This window comes from Strongylocentrotus purpuratus, unplaced genomic scaffold (assembly GCF_000002235.5).
Source record: "Strongylocentrotus purpuratus isolate Spur 01 unplaced genomic scaffold, Spur_5.0 spur5_scaffold_17, whole genome shotgun sequence".
Taxonomy (NCBI): Eukaryota; Metazoa; Echinodermata; class Echinoidea; order Camarodonta; family Strongylocentrotidae; genus Strongylocentrotus; species Strongylocentrotus purpuratus.
This window is the reverse complement of record NW_022145602.1, coordinates 29,766,703-29,791,722: the sequence shown is the minus strand read 5'-3', so window position 1 is coordinate 29,791,722 and position 25,020 is coordinate 29,766,703. Positions and strand designations below refer to the sequence as shown.

General features: G+C 36.5%; 1 protein-coding gene across 1 annotated transcript; it reads left to right on the top strand.

Annotated features, from left to right (window-relative positions):
- Positions 1-2,515: 2,515 nt before the first annotated feature.
- Positions 2,516-8,991, top strand: LOC578730 (serine protease 23). Its single transcript, XM_003725699.3, has 2 exons — positions 2,516-2,959; positions 5,678-8,991. The coding sequence occupies exon 2, from the start codon at positions 6,347-6,349 to the stop codon at positions 7,556-7,558; it is 1,212 nt and encodes a 403-aa protein (XP_003725747.2). The 5' UTR covers positions 2,516-2,959; positions 5,678-6,346; the 3' UTR covers positions 7,559-8,991.
- The last annotated feature ends 16,029 nt before the right edge of the window (positions 8,992-25,020 follow it).

Below are 25,020 nucleotides of genomic sequence, written 5' to 3'. Positions count from 1 at the left end.
ATGGATAGATAGATGGATAGATTGTGACAGCGATAGATCAAAAGGGATTGATAAACAGGTGGAAACCTCAGAAGTTGGACAGATTGATAGAACCATGGACTACAGAAATTCTTTGAAATCTTAAGATTGCCCAGAAAGAAGGGTTTCGACGAGGCCCTACCTAACACAGCTTGACAACAGTAAAGCCAGAGGACTTCTTTTTTCTTGAAAAAAAAATAGAAGCAGAAAAGTATATGACTCTCAATCCTACAAGAGCTATCCTGAGATATCTTGATATATCCCTAAATACACTGGCAATTCAGTGACTTTAACAGTGATCTTCATAGAAATGAATATCATCCAATCTATTATTATTAACAATGATGGCACTACATATATGCTGCAATATTAATACAGCAGGATATTATATATTTTAAGCAAAGATGAATGAAAATTGTTTTTGAACTGTATGTAGTAATAGTATTCTTTATTTGACATTTCACTCTGAGGGAGTATTAATCTGAAAATAAATACTGCATTTCATCCAATAGATGACATTGCAAAAAGAAGTAGAACAAATGTAAGAAGAAGAACAAGAAGAAGAAATGAAAGTTCCAAATAGTGAGATCAAACACATACAACTTGGAACAGCATTAGATCACAGAGCAATATTATACAGGGCTGTAACTTACATCTAGCACAAGATGCATGTTTCTGATTGGCTACCAAAATGAAGCTGCCTTTCTTAACAGCCAATCAAAGAAGTTTTGAGTGCAAGGCTGGACTCTCTCCCCCAATCAGAACCCAGTAGGCTATCCTGTGTGTGTGCATGTAATATACACAATCTATGCATGTGTGCACAACTGTCAATGTGCACAAGAGCCAAGTATGCTGTATGCATACTAGTCTGAATTTCAATACCAAGTTTTTATTCACTCTGAAATCTGCCCGATTCTGTCATTGAATCAATGCCCTTCTAGCTCTCAAACATGCTTTGATTAGCACCAAGTATATCAACTTCCTCATTCCGGTCATCTTTTTTCCTAGTAAATTGCAAGAATGAAGGCTTCAACCATAATTGATTTTGACACATCAAATACTCTGAGGCACTCTGAGTGTTAAGGAATGGCATGAAGTCAGATAAAGAGAGTATACATCAGGCCTAAATGGATATTGTATACAGCAATTTTGTTGAGATATAGGGAGAATAATCCTATGTAAAAATGAGTTCATAAGTTTGTCCTGCTATTATGAATGTCTTGTCAGCATTACTAGCCTAACATACGGTGAGCCTACATTAATAGGTCATAACATATCTTCAAACCCTGAAAAAGCAATTTATCAATGTTCAAAACATGTACAATCATAGTTCCATAAATCACAATTATTTTGATAAGGGTGGGCTTAGGTAGGTCTACTATGTTCCTCTTCAAATACAATATGCAAACTACTAACCAATAAACGCTACAGTCCTAAGTAAATATGTTCTCTGCAAAAGCCAAAGGCCATAAAGAACAGCTCACCATATTAAAAGGGAACCTCACCAGAAACATTAATACAAGAGAATACATGTGACCAATCCGCCAAAGTAAATACTATTCCTGAGGGTTGGGCATATCTAATGGGTTTTGAATACTGTGTACATAGCAATGTTAGGCATATTTACATTAAGAGATTCCAAACCCTCTTGTAGTTTTCACTTGTGAATACTCAATGTAGAATACATAGGCTACATGTACTACAATGTGATTGACAAAAGAGGATGCTATGCAAAACAGGTCTGCAACCACACTACTGATTTTTCAAGTCATAAGTATATCTGGAATAATCTCCTGATGATAGCCTGTTTTTAGTGGTTGTTTAGACTGGAAGTGTTGTAAAAAGATAATAACCCACAGCTTTGTTATTAACTACGAGTTTATACCTGGAAAACAAAATAGTATTATGAGGAAAGATTGGCAGCGTGTGAACTCTGTTCACTTGTACTATTTGACCAGAGTTGGCAAGGACTTAGAATGAAAGTCCAAAAGACCGTTTTAAGCTTCCCTTGGGGTATGTCTCTGACATCTAGCCAAGTTTGAGTCTTTCTTTCCTCTCTTTCTCACTCTTTCTAATGCTTTCTTTATCTCACTCCCCCCGCCCCCAATCCTTGCCAAAAATCTTCCACCCTCCCCCTTCTGTTTCTCTCCATCCCTCCCTCCTCTTTTTTCCCTCTCCATCCCTCCCTCCCTCCTTTTCTTTCCCTCACTCCCTCCCTCCTTCATTTTCTCTCCCTCTCTCCTTCATGTTCTCTCCCTCCCTCTTTTTTCTTTCCCTCCGTCCATCCTTCTCTTTGTCTCCCTCACTCTCTGCCTCCCTCCCTCTATCATTATATGTCAGTCTCTGCCAGTGTCACTGTCTCTCTCTGTCTCTCTCTCTCTTCCTCTCTCTCTCTCTCTCTCTCTCTCTCTCTCTCTCGCTCTGTTTTCTCACCCCCTCTAACAATATCTGTCACACTCTCTCTCTCTCTCTTTCTCTCTCTCTCTCTCTCTCTCTTTATCTGTCTGACTGCACGTTCCTGAAACTGATTCTCAAGTAGACCCTATTTGTTACAGTGTGTGAATGGCTTAGGGTATAAGAGTGGGGTCCCCTTTCAGAGCGTGAATCAGTTTAGATCACCTCCCGTCCACATGGCAAAGCTGCTTCTGCATGAGCTGCACGAGTGCTTGGATCATGGCTCTACGGTATTCTCATCACAAAACATCTTCAAATTGGTTCTTAAACTAGTAAACTATTAATGAACTGCTACAGAATTGAGACATTTTGACTCTTTTAATGAGTCAGAGGGACAGGATGATTGATCGGACTCTGGAATAGTGACATCATTTTAGATAAAGCTGATTGCATTCAGCAGGTAATCTCTGATATTGTGTTGTATCAACGACTGGATTTATTTGGAGCTTGGAAACAGTTCAAATGGTGTAACACATCAGGAATCAGGGTAAGTAGTTAGAAGATTCCTTCTTATTTAACTTTCTAGCATCAAAGGTGTGTCAATTTCAACTAACCACTTATCCCAAAGCATAGATGTGTAGAACAACTACAGAATAGCCCAAACACCTTTAAAATACCCTGTCTCTATAGGGCCTAACATTAACCCTTAATTACCTTACCCCTAATGTGTGTTTTTCCAAGTTTGCCAACATTTTAAGATTATAATATTAATGAAAACGAAGGTTTTATATGAATTATACATGTTCATCTAAGGAAATCAAATGCGATTAAAAAAGAAATAAAGTTGATAAAGCAAGCAGGCAACTTGTGTGCGATGGAGAAAGAGAAAGGCATAAACAGAAAGTTAAAAGCCCATAGAAAATGAATTATATTTACTTGATGTTTAAATTAAAATTAAAATCAAAATATTGTAAGTTTGAGTCTCTTGCAAATTGCAAGTTTGACAGTCTTGTTTGCATAATAATATGGACAATTGAACAGACATTATAAGCTGGGGTGAGGTTGTCTACATGAGAGTAATATTTAAGGTGCGTCAGTCCACTAAAGGCTCAGGCCTAAGGCGTGTTAATAGAGTCTGAGAATTCTAGCACGAGATATTCTTGTCTTTATTCAACTAACTGCCAGCTTAATCATCGAAGTACCAGAAAATTGTATGGTATTGACATTCCTATTGGTAATAAATCATGCCAACCCAAATTATTATGTTTGTGCTTTCAAAAGCAATTCCTCCATGCAATCCAACAAATGGTGAAGTGTAATAATGTCTCTAAGCAGGATTTCCAGCTGTACACTTGATTTGTAAGACGTCTGTTTGGAGCCAGAAGGGCATTAGTAGGTGTTAACACATGCTTAATATCCTTCTGATGTTGAACAGGCAATGTGTTGTATACATGTATTATCATTTGATAGCTTGAATCTCTTGTTTCAAATGATATACAATGCCAAAGCATATGTTAGTAGTCCTGTTTCCATCAGCTCGAGATTGCCAAATAGCCCGTTATTTTAACTATCCCGTTCGCCAATTATCCAGGTAATTTGCGTTTTCATCGATCAGCCCACAGTTGCAATTAGCAGGATATTTCGTTGAGATAATCAGCCCAAGATATCTTGGGCTAGTTAGAAAATATCCTGCTTTTTTGACGCGATTTGTAACTTCAGGCTTATTTCCCAAATCAGAAAAAGCAGGCTATTTGGCAATCACGAGCTGATGACGACATATCTAATGATTTGTGGCAATTTCAAGCCGACAGATCACATTTCTATGATGACCTTCTCCTATTAACCTAGACTGGAATGTGTTACGATGTTTATTTATGAATCATTTCATCTGATATGTGCAAAATATTTGATATGGTGAAAAATTAAGGTATAATATTAGAAACCTACTTTTCAAATATTTACTTGTTGTGTATTTTTTAGTAGCTAGTCTGGTTTTCCATTTTAACTGAGTGTAGAGAACTCCATTCATGGGTCAAGACAGCTTTATGAGCTCTGAAAAGAACTCAACAACTTGTGTCCGTTTGCAAAAAACAGTAGGCCTATAAGACTGCTGTTTTTTCTGCAAGTGAGCAAGATAACAATGATGCATATTTCCAACAAGGACAATAAGTGTCAGCCTTAAATAAAGCCAATCAATTATCATAATTTCTTGGATGTAGCAAAGACTGAAAAAATAGTTACCTTGTCTGCTGACCTTGGCTTATAAATTTCAAATTCAAATTTTTAGAATGAATTTCTCATGTTCAGAAAATATTACTTGTATGACTGCCTGTGAAGCTTATTGACCTCTAGCTAGATTTGATTTTTTTTTTTTTTAAGAATAAGTTTGAATATCAATTTCTTTCAATTCCACTGAATATGATACAAAGAAACACGCAGAAGCCCATAAACTCTTAAGAAAACAAAGATATTAAAGAATTCAATTCATGTTCTCTACAAGTGATAGTACCCACATATACATGCCTATAAAAGTGAATGCTGTAAACAAGTTGTTTCACTAAGGAATTCAGGGCCTATATGGGAATAATAGCCAAAGAAACATCCACCTAATTTCAAAAGAAAAGGATGATAATAACTTTAAATTTCATTAATTAAAATAATAAATAGCAATTATCCAAACTATATTTAAAGTTTACTTAATTCATACTAACCTATTTTTCTAAACCATACTGCCCCATACAATCCCACCTGTCCATCGAGTCTCAAGCCCTTTCCTAAATACCTTCTGTCTCCTTTGTCATGTTGTTTTTCACCACCACATTACTAACATCCTCCCCTCCCTTCCTGTCAGTCATCTCCTATTAGATTCTCTAGGGGTTTAATACAGGTGAGGACTGCGCCAAAAATGACACTGACCACAGGGGATGTACAAGCATCTCGCCTCCTTAGGCCTTCTTTTCTTCTTGCTTGCGCACTGGTTGTTTTAAAGAGATAGTCAAGTTCTGGTAAAGGTCAAAAGAAACAAATGCCAGTGTTCTTATGTTTGTAATCCAAAGTAGGAGAATATCATGGTAACAGTACCTTAAGAAAAGGATAGCTCTTGGAGTGCTATCATATTCAAAATTTGAATTTGAATGAAAATAGTTCAGAAATTTGAATGAAAATAGTTCAGAAATTCAATAAAGTTTTTCTCACATTAAATTGAATGACCACTCAATATCACCTCCATTTAATAATTTCCTCCACTTTTCATTCTTTCCTGTAGGTCATCATACTTCCACCTTGAACTATAGTGGTCAGCAAGGGTCAAGTTCTTAGATTGTCCAGCAACCAACAGGGAGTAAGCCAGCATTCCGAGGAATTGTACTTTTCAAGGACCTATGACGTAGGTCATTCCACAGACTGTGATGGGAGAAAGTGTAAATGGAGCTTGCGTGCCAGGGATTTGATAAAAAGCCCTCTACTGGACTTACTTTTATCACTGTGAGACTACTGGTCCAAGAAAGATACTATTTTTGAGAGGAAGCTTAAAGCGGAGCTCCTCGGAAGAAATGACTTTTTGAAACTTGGAAGATACTATTTTTGAGAGGGATTTAGGAGAGCATAAAACAGATAAATATATATCTTGGCATCTGGTGAATGTGATCTGTCTAACTATTTAAAGAATACCACTTGGATCCCTAGGAGCTGTATTGGAAAGCACTTCATCTGCATTACTTTGGTATTTGAAGCACTATATTTCTAACCATTTGTGATCCAAAGGAAACCTTGTGAAATGATTGGATCAAGACTCCTTTGATTAAAATGGCAATGGTCGGGAAAAGGAGCTTACTTGAATCACTGTGATCATCACTTTGCATCAAATTGTAGCATCTACTTCTAACTATCTGCAAGTATACTGAAGGAAAATGCATAAGAACTAGACCCTCTCATTATGTACAGACCAACTTTACTCAAGATGTTATTGGGCATCTGTTTGGTTGTCATGGCAACTAGTCTGACTTCTGTCTCTGCAGAAAGGGTCCCAGAATGGAACACATGGCAGCAGCTACGACTGCCCAAGATGCACACTGAACAAGGTAGTGAGATGGACACTCTTTCACAGACTGCCAAAATATTTCATGAATTAAAAGCAGGAAAGAGTTTGAAGTTTGGAGACGAGCATCTAAACTTGGAATCTATCGAGAAAAGTCTTTCGTTTGAACAAACTAGTGCTCAAAACCTGAGTGATATTCTTAGAACTAAAGTCAGTGTGGATGATGCTTGGGATCTACTCAATTTCAAGCTCTTTCCAGGAGACAGTTCAGCCAGCATGGATCCCGGTCCACCCCGTAGGAAGAGACATATTTTTGGCACGGACACGAGGTACCAGATCACTAAAGACTTCAGGAAGATATTCCCGTTTTCAGCAGTCGCCCAGCTGTCAACGGGCTGCTCCGGTGTGTTGATAGGCCCTAGGCATGTTCTGACTGCAGCAGAATGTATTCACAATGGCAAACGGTACCGTGGCAATGCCAAGAATCTTCGGGTTGGACTCGTTCACCCAGGAAACCTAACAACCCCTAGAAGAGCGCCCTCTAGAGGCTCGAAGCAAGATGCTAGTCTAAAGTGGTATGAGGTTGAGCAGCTCTACATCCCTGACGGATGGGTATCACCAAACTACATGGAGCAGCGCGATTCCTTCAACTACGCCGTTCTCAAGCTTGCAGAGAACCACAACCTAAACTGCATGGAGGTAGGCGTCAGCTCCAGTCACAATACCAACAGAATGCAGCGAATCCACTTCTCTAGTTTTGATGATTATGAATACAATGATAATCCTGTTCTTGCATACAGACATTGCTTTATTGAGCATGTAAGCGAAACAGAGAATTACCTCTATGAAAAATGTGACTCTACAAAATCATCAGTGGGGGCAGGGATTTACTTGCGACTTTGGGACATGGAGAATTGGCAGTGGTCGCGACGCGTGATGGCTGTGAAGACGTCAGAGATGGTGAGAATGAGAATAAGGGGTAGGATAGTGAGGACCGGGAGGGATGTACGTTTGACGCTCCTGAACTTTGGTCAGATTTGTTATTGGGTGATGGGAGACTTTGAGGCCTGTAGTCGAGGGAGGATTGAAGATGCTTGCCTTATGCCTTAAAGATAATGCAATTGTCATGGAAATGCACGTCAGAATATATAAACACTGGACTCTTGACACGCACATCTGCTGGTTCATGAGGCTAATATTGTACAAGATGAACATATACTATGCAATGTATTGCCCGAGTGGGTCAAGTAAACAGTGGCTGAAAGGAATTCATATTGGCTGATATATTTCTAATATTCACTACATTACTTTAAAAAAATGATTTTGTTCAAATAACATGAGCGGGCTGAAATAATTTAAGCACCATCTAAATTAATCCTTTACAATAATCTTAACAGTCTCCTTCAAAACAATTGTTCTTATTAAAATATTTCCCAAAGTACTTCATGTAGTGTGGATGACTATTTTATATCATTTGATAAAGTTACTGTTAATGCTGCTTTAATTCAATCCTTCACTTTGATTATTGTTTTTATAAAGCTTTAAGGATTTATTTATAGACTGTTATTTATGTGTATACTTCTGAACGTAACTATCATTTATCTTATAGTGTTTCTGTATGTACATGTATATAAATACTATCAATTGTTTGTATAGGTTAAACAAGTGTTGTTAAAGTATATTCAAGAGAAATGATGAATATTTAATGATTTGTTAAAATGTCAAAATGATGTTAAATTTTGTTTTCTTCAAATGCTGAAGTAGATTTTGAACCTTCACATACTATGTACATAGATAGGGAAGAAAAAAAAACATGCAAGTGCAAAAAAAAAAGTACTAAAATATGCTTTTACTCAACACTTGATGTTTGTTTTTAACCATCTAGAAAGGATATAAGGAAGTATGTGCTTACCTGTTTTCCGTGATTTGAAGTGAAGTATGGTAGACAATGCATGGAAAGAAAAAAGACAGAAATAAACATAGATTACAAACGATGATAACTTAAACATGGCATGACAATCATGATCTTTTATTTCATTTTATTTTATCAAAGTACCTGATGAAATATTGGCACAAATTTGTCTTATTTCATACTTCCCCCCTTGAGGTTTGAATGAACCATAGTAGACCTATATCAGACTGGAAATCTAAAAATGATATGAATCAGGATCTATTGGGAAAACTAATGTGGCAAAGTTTAGGTTTCAAAGAAAAGTAATGTTACTGCCAAATGAACCCCATCCAGAACAAACTATGATGTGATGAAGCAAATCAAGACAGATCAAGACAAACCAAATAATGAAATTGCCCTCATTCTGTTCACAATTTGTGACTTTGGATCAGGGTCAAATTAAATAGTTAATCTGTTGAGAGTAAAAAGCACCTTAGCTTTATAAGTTTAAGCACTTTTTTTCTCTGAGCCCATGAGACATTGTGTATAATATTGACACTTTTTTTATTGCTCAAATTTATGAAGCTGACAATGACAAATTACTTTCATATATCTATGTCTCGATCTTCAGTCCATGTGGACTACACAACAAAATATCTTTTTATTAGACCAAACAATTCTCCTTTCATTTTTATTGTCTCTTTACTAGCAGAAATTTTGAGTATGTTCTTTTGATATTTTTAAGAGTGCTGTAGATTCAGAATTGCTTATAAAGAATGAGAGAAGAGTGGCATGGAAGGAAAGATCGTAAGAGATGAGGACACAGTGGGAGAGAGAGAGAGAGAGAGAGAGAGAGAGAGAGGAAGAGAGAGGTAGAAGGGGGCATAGAGAGGGAAAGAAAAAAAACAGTGATATGCAGAGAGGGCACTAAAGAGAGATGAGAGTGGAAAAAGGAGGAAAGCAAAGAAATAAAACTATGATATTAAAATCTATCTGCCTTATTAACAATGATACAAGTAAGCTTATTCCCTAAAGTTCATATTAAAACAGTCTTTGAAATCATACACTTGTCTCATTGCCAAAAAGAATGACCTGCAAAATAATCCACACAGATTCAACTAAAGTATATTTCCTCATACAGATATGATCTAACTATCAAATTTATCTGGATCATTTGACACGGCATCGCTACCCAGATTAATAAATGAAGGCATTTATAGAAATACAGACTGTAGTAACAGCAGTGCAGCAGAACCAACATTGGTATCAGTCCTCCTCCTCCTCCTACTCTTCTTCTCTTTTTTTTTCTTTCTCTTCTTCACCATCCTCTTCTTCCTGCTCCTCTTTCTCCCCTCCTTCCTGACCTTTTTCATCTTCCCTTGCTTCCTTTTCATCTTGACCTCTCTCTTTCTTTCTCTTTCTCTCTCTCTCTCTCTCTCTCTCTCTCTCTCTCTCTCTCTCTCTCTCTCCCTCCCTCCCTCCCTCCCCTCCAAACCACTCACTCGTTCTATTATCTCTCTTCCTCCTTCTTTTCTTCCTCAATAAAATATCCAATCAGTATCTCTTTCAAATGAAAATAAAGAAGACAATGATAAATGTCAAAGCACTCTGATAAAGAAACATTTTGCAGACACTTTCACTTCGCCTTTCTTTTCATACCAAACAAAAACAAACCTTCTTTTACATCTCCACCCCCATACCCAAACTATTTATTTGTCTGACAATTTCAGTAATGTTGTAACTTGTGTCTGTTGGATTCAAGTCAAGCCCTAGGAAAATGATCTAGAAAGTTTGAAGTTTCCCTCAAATATTTTGGCGGCTTCCGAAAATGTATGATCAAATTACAGGTAGTCTGTGATGTTTCTAACAGGCTTATTTACAAGTGGTATGTTAGATCTTCTGCAATCTGCACATTATCTGTTCGCATTTGGAATGACACTTATGGAGAGAGAGAGAGAGAGAGAGAGAGGTAAATGCTTTAGTGGGCTACTGACTGATGTTGGTGTGATGAGTAAAGATACTTCCCTAGAGATCACACAAGGAAACGATAACAAAACAAAAATGTAACATGATAGAAAAGTAGTTTCCATCTGATCTCTACTTACAAAAACATGTTTGTAAAGGATTGTGATGCCCATTTAAAAAATATTAATAAAGCTAAAAAGAATTCATAGCTCTAATGTGAAAACTAGTACAAATAGAACAATGTCCAATGCAAAATGAGATATTCTATCCACGAATATTATGTTTTACTCATCTTTGCAATCAAACATAAAAATTACTCTTTTACTCATTGGGAGAAAATTGTAACATTTTCGTCTGTCAACCACATAAAGTGAAGTCCAGAACTCTAAAATATCTGTGATAACTTGTGAATTAAAGTATGCAAGTCCATTTATAACACACTATATAATAAGCAGTTTGATTTTTATGATTTTTATGATTTTTATTACAGTATTTCTCAAGGGACATCTAGGTTTTGACTAACATTTTGTCTGCCACATGTCATGTCACAGGGGGAGTATGAAAGGGCCATTTATTAGATGACACATTTCCTTTGAAGACTGGAGGCTAAGACTACACAGGACATGGGAGACTTTCCCACCTTTCTATCCCCGATCAGACCCAACATGATCATACACCCATGCATACTGAGCACTACAACTACATCAGTTATGATTCATATAGGAAACATTAAAGATAAAGTTGAGTTCTGGTCATGCGATAGCATTGTGAAAGAAACAGTGTTGAATCGATCATAAAAATTGATCATGTACATGTAGCATACAAGTAATGGTCTGTACCACAAGGTTTGTTCGAATCTACAAATTATTTGATTGAACAGAGCTGTATTTGCTCTTCATATATGTACACTCCAAAAGTTCACTAACCAAAGCTTCCCTATTTAGATTAATGTTTGTCTTGTAATTTTGTTGGTATTAATCCCTAATCTCGGAAGCACTCAACTCACGGTTAGTTTTTATCTATTCAATCTATGAACTTTATGATTTAATACTATCCTTTATACTGTTCAAACCTCAATCTATCAATATCATTCTATTGATTTTATTTACTTCACATTATATCTGACACGCAAGATTTCATTGCTGTATTTGATCTATTCTCTGTCTTCCTTAATCTCTGTTAAATCTTAAGTCCCACTGTAATAAGAACATTAATTTTTTTAAGTTGAATGTATTGAAAGACAGGTTCTGATGCTCCTGGATGGATGGTCTAAACATAGATACCTGTCATCCACCTGTCATCCACCTGTAAGGAGTAGAGGAAGCATATAACATCATCCTCCCAGCCCCAGAGCATCTCTCAACAAAGGATGCCATCACTGAAGGCTGCCAAGAATACAAGTTTTGACCAGAAACCCTTGAAAGAAATAACTCTTGAAAGATTTCTGTGACATTCAGGGAGGTATCTATCTTGCTTAATAAAGCATGAAATGTCTGATGAGAGCGAAGAGGCTGTTAGCTCTATGTCAAATTGTATGAGTGAATGTCTTTCTGCTTCTCAATACAGAATTTCAAAGGGTATGCACTTTTAGCTAAATGTGATCTCTTTGGTGAATATGAGGAAGTCATTTAATTACAGCTTTCAATAACAGTTTAACCCTAACCCCCCCCCCCTCCCCCCTCCTTCCTCTCCCCCTCCCTCCTCTTTCTCTCTCTCACTATCTCTTCTCTCTCTCTCTCTCTCTCTCTCTCTCTCTCTCTCTCTCTCTCTCTCTCTCTATATATATATATATATATACACATACATATATATATATATATATATTTCTTTATGTCTGTCTCTCTGTCTCTGTCTCTCTCTATCTTCCTCTCCTCCTCTCTTTTATTAGTTTTCCCCTGATGTATTACTCTCGCAAATATTTAAAATATTTAAAATTTCTGCATATTTTAAATATAAAACACTGTGCGCGATTGCAATCTAAACCTATCTCTCCCCCTTTTTTCACAAAGTAGATTATATCTTGTGAATATATACAAACATGAAAGAAGTCTTGCTCAATAACAAAGGCACTACAAAACAATGAAATATATCCACTATATTTGTTGACACACTGTGTAGTTCTCACATATGACTACATGCGATTCCCATGGTATACAGACCTATCCGAGTCCACGCAGGTATCACTACCACTGGATGACCAGCTATTGAGACACCCTGTAGTACCTGGACCATAGTACATGTTATTGATCATATTCCATGTATAATCCTGACCGTAATCCCAGTTGGCAAGGACAGTCGACATCTTGACGCTGTGAAAAAGAACTTTTCCAACGTCAGAAGTTTAAGAGAACTCAACTCTTTCTCTGCTTTGGTCAACTAATGTAACATACACCGGAGTGGCACTGTGAACCTTTGTCACACTCACAGTGTACCTGTGATACTCCAGACAACATTCTGTCAACTATTCAGTTTAATACCAATGGCAAGAAAACATTGAGGAGCTTCTTAAAGGTTGTTCAAACTGCAACATTGTCCATTTAAACTTCAAACAGCACAGCACGTATTTATGCAAATGAACTCCCAGATGCACATGAAAAAAGACTGATCCAAGCATTTTCCACAAACATTTGCATCACAATGTTGATCGTGTAAAGAAGGAAACCACGTCATATTACAAGATCCGACACCTCAAGCGGTTCCAATTGAATATCATTTCTCACAGGCGCCTTTCATCTAACTTCACATGAACACTTCCTGATGATCCACATTAACATAAGATTGTTTAAATATATAACTTCATATAAATCAAAGAATAAAAACGTCCTTTCCAATTGAAACAGAAAAATGACCTACAATCAAACTTCACCGTAGAGTCTAACAGTAAATGATTTAACAAACAGTTACAGTTCCAATATTTTCACATGGGAAAATAACCCAGTTGGGAGGGTATGGCAATGGATGAATGGAACACCTACAGTGAACTTGACAGCACACTTGTTAAAACATAAGAGGTGTCCATAGTTTGATTCATTGCTAAATGATACAATGATAATCTATTGACTTGTAACCTTCACATGTGTTATGTTTGAAATGTCATAGTGATACTTCTAGACTGTATACATCATCACTCATGCATTCATTCATACTCAATACAAGGGTTTATATTTTATAGTGGGTGGCTTTGCCAAGATTTTCAACCAAAGGGGGGGGGGGGTGCAAAAAGAATGCATACCATCATTTGATTTCATTTTTTGACCATATGAATAGGTTGTATGCATTACCACAAAACACCAACTCTTTTGTTTTGTTTTTGTTTGTTAATCATTTATAAAGACCCTGGGGCCCCATGTACAATATCAATGTATTTAGTTTGAATGTAGTCCAATTGTATTTTAATAATCTGAAATTTTAATCAGAACTGAAAAATTATTACGGAGTGTCCAACTTAAATCAAAATCATACTGGAGTGTGTTTTGTCGAAAATGAGAAATTTGGATTTGTTCACTCTGAATGGATGTTCTCATCCACAAACTAGAAATCATAGTGCAGGCAAAAACAGGAGAAAAAAGAAACCTTTCATTTGTAGAAGGATAATAAATGATCAATCACTGTGTCATTTATAGGTGTAACAGACAAAACACTCCATAAACGTGGGAATGAAAAGGGCCCATGCAATGAAAGAAACTTTTGACTCTAGCTATCCCCATGTTTGGAGGTAAAGTCTACATCCGTATTCATTCACTGTGTATGAGTAATCGAGGGTAATAACACATACATTCTTCAGATTCTATTCAGAAATTTACAATCCAAAAACTTGCGATGAATGCTTGTCAATTTCAACAATTGAAACTCTACTTAGTAAAGCTTGGACAATTCACAATACTTTACCTGAATTTAACATGTGGTTGTGTTTTAATACTTTACATTGATGCAAAAAACAGGCATGACCTAAAACTTGTTGGCAATTTTTAATTCAGCTACCTACATCTATTTATTTGCAGTATAACACTTTTGTGAATCTGGACCATGAGTGGATTTAGAGGGGCACAACCATCCCAGGGCCCCCCTCCTTTTGAAACCTAAGTGATATAACCTTTTATATATGTATGAGTCCAAGAAGGGGAACCCCCATCCACCCCCTTTGGAGGTGATGACCCCCCCCCCCCCCCCCCCCAATGTTTAGGAATGTTGTGCCCCATCTCTCACAATATTCTGATTCTGAACCACTTTTGAATTTCTCAAAACTGTCACACAAACAAAATGTGTTGCCATGTCAAACATATAACATGTAGGAATGAATCCACCTGATCACAGTTCATGGATTATTATGAAAGGTTATACAGAGGTGTCCCAATACCTTCAAATAGGTTAATTGCGTTAACCCATTTTTCTACCCCTTCTATTAATTGTTTTATTATATTCCTTCCTCTTGGGAAGGGGTATGTACATGTTTAGTCATCACAGTGCTACATGTACGCAACATACAGTCATACATGCTTTTGTTTTGAAGGATATATATGCTCATTTCAACTACAACTTATGCCTCGGTCACAAATGCCATTATGAACTACTACGAACGCCGTACAAACGATTTTCAGACAATGGAAATTCGGGAAGACAATGGAAAAACGGAGATTCGTACAAAATTATCGTTCGTACGAACCTTTGTGACCGTAGCTTAACTAATAAATAAAATGTTCTGTTCAATACAGTACAGCACAAAATTAGGTTTATACCCCATCAACCATGAACCCTACCACAAACATTGCCCTTTCCTACTTAAATATGTGACTCTAGCAAGATTTTATAACTTTGCTGTAATATCCACAACAACAAATTTAGACAAAATCACCAGTAGGAAGGAATTCCTTAAATGCTGTGAGCGTCAAAATCGGCAGCCTAGCATGCATAGCCGGGTAATGTTGGAGCGCCTTGAGGACCTTGCAAGGTCGATACGTGCGCTATATAAGAATGCAATATTATTATTATTATTATTATTATTAAACACAAAAAGTCAAATCTAAGCAGGTAAGGTTTTAGGGTTAGAGCAGATAATTAATCTCTGTCAAAGCTTGCTTATTACGTTTTCTTGGAATCATAAAAGCTTTCCTCAAACAAACTCTAACCTAGCATCACATCCTCGCCTGTGGAATTCCCTCCCATCATCTATTCACGAAATTGACAACCTGGACCACTTCAAAGCCTCACTCAAAACTCACATCTTCCTTCAGACATTTAAATGCAAATATTATTGGAGGAGCTCGCGCCTTTGAATGTTTTTTTAAACAGATATATGGCGCCATTCAAATGCTGTTCATCATCATCATCATCATATAACCTACTCATGATTTCAACATTTTACTTACATATCGGCCATCCTGAAATACATATAGTAAAAAGTCCATATACGATACCAGCCTCAACATATAGATCCCAGCCAGCCACTGTAGAGTCAAGGGGATTCTCTTACACAATGACTCAGAACCTTACTGAAATATTTCATGCAATTAAAACCCCCCACATAGAGAAAATTGCTTGTTACATTATAGTAATTAGCCCTTCATGGGGCATGTTTACAAACTTAATACACACTAGAACTGCTTCAGTGCACTCCAGTGAACTTGAAAAATATGTTAAGTCTGATCAAATATTGGATTAATACAAGCCTGAGTGGGGATGAGGGAGGTCAAGAGACAAAAGGGGTTCACTACAAATCTAAAAGGTAAGTATTGCACACAGATACAAACCAGACAAACTAACTTCACAAAAGAAGTTGATACCTGGTTCAATAAATAACTTCATTGGTTACTATGGTGAGGAAATATTCAACAAAAAAAGGAAAGCATAATGAGAAGGACATTGCATATTGTGGGCTACCCGCAAGTAGGCTGTCAATGCCGTTGACAATACTTCGCTCTTACGACCTTCTGGAATATACTACCTAAGATAGGCTGAGAGCCAAAAGGCCATTAGTTGATCAAACATTATATAAAGATTTTCAATGGCTCTCAAGGTATGACTGTCGGTATGTTATTAATGTATGCATATAATATTAGCTTCACTTGAATTAACATGAATTATGTTAAATGTTGGCCTTCATGGTGAAGCATAGTAAGGTCTGCATACAATGAATCACCCACTGGAATGGTTGCCAGGGATTAAATCCAAATATTTTGAGAAAAAAAACTATTTATTTTTGTTACTATTTCATATTCTTAGATGCAAAAACATTACCCTATTCATGTTTAATCCCTGAAGATGGACCTTAATGATAAATCCACTTTCAAATTATTAAAACATAAAAAGAGTATTATGCTTTTCCATGCTTCAAGGATAATTCATACCAAACATTTGATCACATGAATTAAATTCTAAGATACAGTATGAATGACAGTAACTGGCAATGATATCAAAAGAGATCTTCAAACTACTACGTGTAATTCTATTTTCCTTGCATTCCCTCCTATTTTACTGTGTCATCTTGTCCTATAATAAAACACAATCATTCCTTTCTGCAAAAATTGAACTTGGATTTTGACATAAGTAGCAGAACTGCAGTACAAAACATGATCTATCTTCAACACTAGAGGGCAGTATACACTAGTACAGTGTCTGGAATGATTGAGTGATAATTGATAAAGCATGTTGCCTCCCTGAGCAAGCGTATATCAGCTGTAGCAATTCATCACATGTAGAGCAGGTTAATTAGGGATATCCATTAATTTCAAAGGTCCCTTGAAAGTACAGACCCATAAGGACATTGGAAATGATGGTATGCAGTACACAACAAAGGATTACACAGCAGTGAAACCATACGGACTGCTTAATAAGGGTGACAAGACAATCTGGTCTTTGACTCTTATGGTATTAATGAACAGGTTTGTTTACTACATGTTTTGATGAGAAACACTATTCAAGAGAAAGGGAAACCAATAAAACTTTGGTCTTTAAAAACAGGTGGCCTTTCTAAGCAAATTGTCGCTAAAGCAAGTTTGAGTGTTATGAAGAACAATAAACTGTGCATGAGTTTAACTTAACTCTGCTCACCACTGGAGGGCAGTATACTCTCACAGACCATTTGGAATGATTGAGTATAGATTGGAAAAGCACGTACCTTTCTTCGACTACGTACAAACACATCTTGACAGCAATCAATCTAATGTTATAACCAGATGCAACCAATCCAAGAAGAAATTGCTATTAATTCAGGCAAAATTATGATTATAATCATTTATTGAAGACAATGTTTTCAAATTGGGTTCTATGTGCATACAACTGCATAACTCCTCTCGGCACAGAACCAACATGGACAGATTGTACTGCAGTTGCCACTAGAGGGCAGCATACTCACACAGACTACTTGGCATGATTGAGTATAGATTGGAACAGCATGTCCCTACCCCTGGTCTATACAAACACGTATTGATTGCAATCTGTCTAATGTCATATCCAGACGCAACCAATTCACGTTATGATGATATATAGCCTGCGCTGGCTCGTTGGCCGGCGGCTAGCTAGGGGAAGCTATTTATTCTCTGAATGTCAAGTCATTTTAACGATTGTCGCATGATAGATGAAGTACGAGTGTGATGAAGGCCTGAGAGCTGTTTTTCAAATGCTACCAACCTGCCATGATAGTAAATGTGCATGTGTTAAAGATTACAGGGATCTAATACACAGGGTAGTGAGCAAGTACATGTACTCACGTAAAGTACAAATAGCTAAGTTATTGTGGGTTTTGACAAGATGTGTTTACACCCCAAAAATACAAAAACAAACCAAAATTTAAAAATAATACAAATACAGACAAATGTATCGTAAAGAATGAAAAGCATTCAGGATCATCAAGTGTATTGATAGTTATAATTTATTCTTAGCTGATCATTTCTGCAATTTAATGTCCTGTAAAGAGAATGTAAATCCCATTATCAATGCATAAAGGTAGGACAATAAAGAGCTTGAGCTAAAATGGATATCTACATCTCCATTATGCTAAAGAATACCAAAGCTATTCTTTAACAAATATGTTAGATAACACTCTAAAACTAACACTATAAAGTTACTCTATTTCATAATAGCCCACTCTTTCTGGTGTAGAGATACAAAGAGATACATGTTTGGTATCTATATTCCAGTACATGTGTAATACACAACTTGTCATGTTAATCTATCTCCCTGTCTGACATTTCATATATTGCGCTTTTCACAAACAATATCAGAGTTCTGCAGCATACATGTGTCTTGATTACGAGACGACATTTTACAGAAATATGGTCTTATTGAGTTTGGCTGAAAGGGAAAATTGATTACGCTCCGGTAAGATTTGGTTTAGCGAGATATATAATGAATGCTGGAAAAATACAATTTCCACAGAGGATGTGCATGAATTCAGTATTGATTGGAATGTCATTAGTTATGTATGGCATGTGTTAGTGTATGAGGGGATTTATCTCTGACTTATACATTTGATGTATTTTCACTCTGCATATGAATATGAAAATATGCAGTGTCTACAACATGGATCAGCGTACATATTGAATGTAACATTATCTTTTCATTTGCTGGTGTTGCTTATGCTTAAGATTAAAATGGAGTAGAGGCATGATATTAACATAATAACCTACACACACAGAGTATATAAGAGAGCGATGAAGCAAGGGAGGGGAGGAGGGAGGGAGGGAGGGAGGGAGGGAGGGAGGGAGAGAGGGAGAGATCGAGGCAGACAGGGAGGCATGCAGGCAGGGAAGTAGGGAGGCAGGGGAGGCAGGGAGGCAGGGGAGGGAGGAAGGCAGGGAGGGAAAAGAGAAAGATAGAGTGAAAGACAATAAGAGAAATAGAGATAGACAGAGAGAAGAAACCCTAAGAATTGCTCAAGGATACATATTTTGTTTAAAGTGCCTATATGTTGAAAGGGCTCCTTGTGTAACTTCAGGAATGGATTGCTTTAACCATGGAATACGGCTCCTAGCTGATACCGGTAGGCTGTGTTGGTTTAGCGGACACATACAGGTGTTAGGGCGGTGAAAGCAGAACCCAAATCAATGTAGAGCTTCAGGCTATGATGCGATGGAATGGTTTGGGTCAGCTAGCTAGCTAGCTAGCTTGCTGCTGATGTAACAGATGATGAACGTATGTGGACAGGACTTGCAATGGTATAGAGCAAAGAAATATAATTATATGTTCATGAAATAAGGGAGGCACTTGTAATTACCCAGGCCAAAAAATTATGTGGTGTTATGTTGGTGTTATACTTTACTTTTGTAATATCTATTTTCATGTATTCTATGTCTATAGAGACCCCTTTGTAAACCAGCATTGTTATGCTAACAACGCTGAGTAGGGCCATCCGTCCGTCTTTCTTTTTTATAAGTGTCATTGAAACGTGTGTTATTAGAATTAACACACATTTCAAAAGGATAGTCAAGAAGTTAGACTCATGACAGTTTCAAGAAACGGACACCTGTTTCCATAATCTATAGATCCAGAAATTTGGAGACAAGAACCTTTCACAAACTGTACAAGTTGGCCATTTTAATTCACAGTAATAAACCACAAAAAATAGCAAGAAGATGGTGTTGTGTCAATTGGGATTCAATCATTTCAAAGCATATAAAACTTTCGTGAATTATTCACAAACATTTCGTGCATGAGAAAGTTTCTATAATAAGCATCCTTGTAATCTCCAGAAAAATACACTTGTCCAAATATTTTAAAAGTGCCAAATGTCCCAGATAATATTCTTGAGTATGATTAAGTCAGAATGGGACTTTAATGAGGACGGGGGAAGGGAGAACGAGAGTAATGGATTGAAGGAACATTTTCTCTCAGGCAAGTTGTAAGTTACTCATTGAAAACATGCAAATGTAACCTCTTTCTTATAGAATAACTGTGTTTATCATCCTACTTGCAGATCAATGTTTAAAACTAGATGTCTGTTTTGAGCCAGAAAGAGAGTTAACTCATGCCTTTTTGGTTCTGGCATATGAAGAAAGAAAGAGAAGTAACCAGAACATGGACAACATGTTATTATATTATTACGCAAATTGAAAAATGAAAACCAAAGTATCATATGAAAATGTATGAAGTTTGATCTACCTGTACATAGAGGAATGATCCACAAATATGATATTCCAATTGTGAGGACATGTGACAATATGTTGAGTGCATATGAATGAGAAAAGACACTGGACGAGTCATCAAATAAAGTCATTGTCAAATGCATTAAAGCAGGCATATACTTATTTTTACAACTGTCAGGAGCAACTGATACAATTTTCTTGTCATATATTCCAACGGCAGCATTTAAGTGAGAAGAACATCTGATATTGTAAGAATATCACTTTCATGCCACTATTTCTCAAAATTCCCCCCTTTTCAAAATCTTCATAATTGGAAACTTGTCAAAGTAACTTTCAGTTATGAATATCAAGTCGAGAGATCTAAACTAAACATGTTTCCTTACATTACCGGCCCCTCAATATCAATTTCAGCATTATGCATAATCACATGGGTTCGTTATAAGGGGGAGGCATGCTTCGCCCGTCGCTCCCACTGTGCAACTTGGTCACATTTACACCATACGAGACACGATCACGCTGTGATGTCGTTGGGCCAGACGTTATTAAGTTTCCCGTGCCTGTTATAGTGGAACGTAGCTGTACCTCTAGAAACATATACTGTAGGAAACGTAATGCAATATACAAGGCTTGATTAGAAAGTCTCAAATACATGTAGCAGACCTTGAGAGCTGTGTAAAAGTACAAGTAGAATGAGCTAGTCTAGGAGAATGAGTATGGGGGATGTTGTTTCAATCGTCAGAATTGACTTCTTGATGTTGATGAGTGTTGGGGTGATGACGGAGAACGAGGATATTGTATTGCAACATGAATTAACCCCTGCAATGCTACCAATCTTCAGCCAAGCAAACTAAGATTTCATTATGCTTCAAGAAATCTATTAGGCTTATGCATTTTTTGATAAAAACGTTTGCTTGATATCAAACTTAATAATTCACAAGCCTGTTTAAATATCAATGATAAAATACAAACTTTTCTGAATCCAAAAAAGTATCACTTTAAATTTAGGAAGTTAAAGTATTATATAACTTAAAAATAGGAGGTTAAACTGCCTACTTCAATGAAAAGGGTTTAACAGGTGCACTGGTTCCTTCACTTGCTAAGACTCAGTCCGTTGAGAGCAAGTTCTTTTAAATTGCAAAAAGCAAATAAACTGCAATATTTTAAAAGGGAAGATATCAAAAAAGAGGGAAAGAAAGGAGATATATGAGTGAAATAGAAAGAGAGAGAGATAAAGAGAGAAAGGGAGTAGGAGACAGATAGAAAGGCAGACAAAGAATAGGCAGAAAATGACACTGACAAATACCATGTACAGAGAGGTTTAGAGAGAGAAAGAGAGAGAGAGATAGAAAGATAGATAGAGAGACATACAGACAGACAAACAGACAAACAGAAAAACAAACAGATGGAGAGACAAACAATATAGAAGAGAATAAGAATGATAAAGCAAGAAAATAAGCAATAGCCAGACATAAAAGGAAAAGAGATAAAGACAGATATCAATTGTGATTGCAGCAGATAGTGCATGAGCAAATATCAAGCATATTTGAACAAGCCATCAAGCACATTACATGCCATCTTCATGGAACATTTGTGTCTCCATTTGCGTCATCGTTGTGCCTCTCTTGTACATGAGCAAATACATATTGTTCATATTCTTTTTGGAGAAACTCAATCAATACAGAAGGCTTTGGCCTCGTTTGACATATACAAAGTAATAACCAAGAGCTATATGTTTCACCAGAATAGGGAGATAGAGAAACATATCACAAGTAGTAGCAACATTACTGTAGCAGGTGACATGTGATTTCTTTGCTTCAATTTGCTACAATGTGATTCCACTTCATCTACTGAAAATCTGAAAGTCATTGACTTCATTCGACACAATGTCCTTGGGGCTCCCAGGAGATGAAATGCAGTACTGATATATTATATGTTTTCTTATTTCAAACAGAAATGTGACAAACTTCAGGAAATTAACTATTTGTTCATGTTTTAATAAAAAAGAGAAGATGTATGAATTAAAAGATATTAATCGTATAAAGAAAACAAAGACATAAAAATAGAAGCTCTAAACACAAAATATGAGGAAAAGGCAAACAAACACAAGAACATTTCTTTTTTAACTTTAGGAAGACTCTGTTATCTTGTACAAGGCTCACCAGCAAACTTCCCTTTGTAAGCCTATACACACACACTGAACAGAATAACATATCACATTCAATCTGCAATCCAATATATCTCTATTAATCATATTTCTAGGATGAAAATATTACAACCTTTAAAGGAACTTTCTGTATCTCTATTCCTTCTCCTCAGTCTCCTTTCCTCTCTATTCATAGCTTTTATTATATACCTCACTTAAGAAATCCAGCCATCTGATTGGTCGAATTGCATTCATAAACTTCAACTGTTCCTGTAAAATTCCCGGTAACCATGCTTAAAACATTTCAATATTTTTAATAACCATGGTTATTAAAAAAATAGGTCAGTCTCCATGGTTACCCCATAGGTTTACATGTTAAAAAATGGTTTGAGCGATGGAGGATACCATACGTGTGCGAAAAATTGGTCGGCAATTTCAATACAATTGAATCTCGATCGATCTTACCGACAATTTTATCTTGCATTGTTGACATGAAGACGAAAATTAACTCTCAAAAACAAAAAAACAACATCTGCCGATAGATCTTGATCTAAGTTCGTGCCAATATGCATTGCAAAAGTAAAAGAAGGGTCCGTTTCATGGAGATTTTGCGAAGCATCCCTCACGCGGAGCCGTTTTCAATCCATTTTAATGTATATATTGGAGAAAATTGCCAAGCATGTTAACGGCGCGCGATAGCCGAGTGGTCTAAGCGTTGGTTTTCGATACACCTCTTGTTGTACGCAAGAGTTCGAATCCCGTCTTCGACAAAAATGTAAATTATTTTTTATTTTTTATTTTTTAGTCTATTTTTTTTCGGCATATAAAAGTATTAATGACTGCTTTAATATTCGAGAAATAGTTGTTTTCATACGCTCTCGGGAAGGTTACAATTGGGCTATTCCCCTCGGCAAGCCTCGGGGAATAGCACAATTCTAACCTTCCCTTGAGCGTAATAAAACAACTATTTCTCTCAAAGCAGTCATTAATACTATACTATTCTTTTCTTTATATCTTTCTTCCACTCATTATTGCCCTCTTACTCTTACACTCCCCCTAACCCCCTTCTCTCTCTCTCTCTCTCTCTCTCTCTCCCCCTCCCTCCCTCCCTCCTCTCTCTCTCCATCTCCTTCTTATCTCTTCATGTTATGTCACCACCTACTAACTAACACAACCCCTTGTTTCTATCTCACATCCACCTTCACATCCATGTAATAGAATTACGTTGACGCCTTCTCACTCTCCATCATGTTGGAAATTAAATTGTCTGGGAATGTTACGCCAAACAGAACATTATGAGAGAACAGAAACTCAATTCAGGAATGTTTTCTCCAACACATTTAAAAGGTGAGAAACAATTATGAATGACGTCATAGTATAGGTGTGAATGGATACATGGAATAGGACAAAGAAAATGAGTTAGAAACAAGAGGTTCGATCAAGTTGTCAAGTCATGAAATACATGTGTAATTCGTAAGCTATGAAGATGAATATTGGGCGTGCTAGGCATTGTAGTCCTATTATAATTACTGAGATATTATGCCCTGCTGTTATGGGCTATAGGTTTAACCCCATCCAAAATACTTTTTTAATGTTATTACTTTGTTGTTGTTTCTTTTGTTGGAAGTAATATGCCTGTAAGCTTTAAGACTATAGAAAAGACATCAACAATATTCAACTGCACACTTTGCTACAGTTTACAGGGGGATAATGTAGCCCCGAAAAAAAAAGGAAAAAAAAGAAATAAAGAAAAAGATGAAAAAAAAAAATGAAGTGCAAAAAGAATATCTATATATAAATAGGTTTTTACTCTCTGACTATTCAACAAAAGTATGATTGTTATTGTTTATGTAAATATGTTTGTGTGTGTTCTGTAATAATGCTGTATGAGGAATTACATGTACAGTAATGAATATATCCCAAAGAGATTTCAACTAATTCAAAATCAAACTGACTACCTAATAGCAGTAACACATGTCATAACTATGGCTAGAACTATTACACAGATGCCCACGACATATAGAATCTATTTAATAGATCCCCCGTAGACTGTAGAATGCAGGGCTAGGGCGTTCCTATTACGAACCATGAAAACGTTTGACACCTCTTACTGATCTCAAATGAAAGACTGATGCATCTGAAATGGACATTGCAGATAAAGCCTGTCAGTAGCTCATTTGCTTGTTTAATTTAAACCCATCAATTGGAATCTAATCGTAAGGTTACTTGATGACATGTATTATCTGTGCGAAGCTTCACGCAATGCTTCATATGTTTTGATAGCTTGTAAATTGCATGTACATTGCATATAGGGGAATAAGTACATGTATTTTTTTACAAAATCCAATTCTAAAGAAAGATAATAGTACCTGAGGTACATTAAACTGCTATGTCAGGTATTCTTGAATTAAGTTCAATTGTTTTGATCAATAGGAAGGGTTTAGGAAGCAAGAAAAAACATATAAATTGAAAATTAATCAATCAATTAATCGAT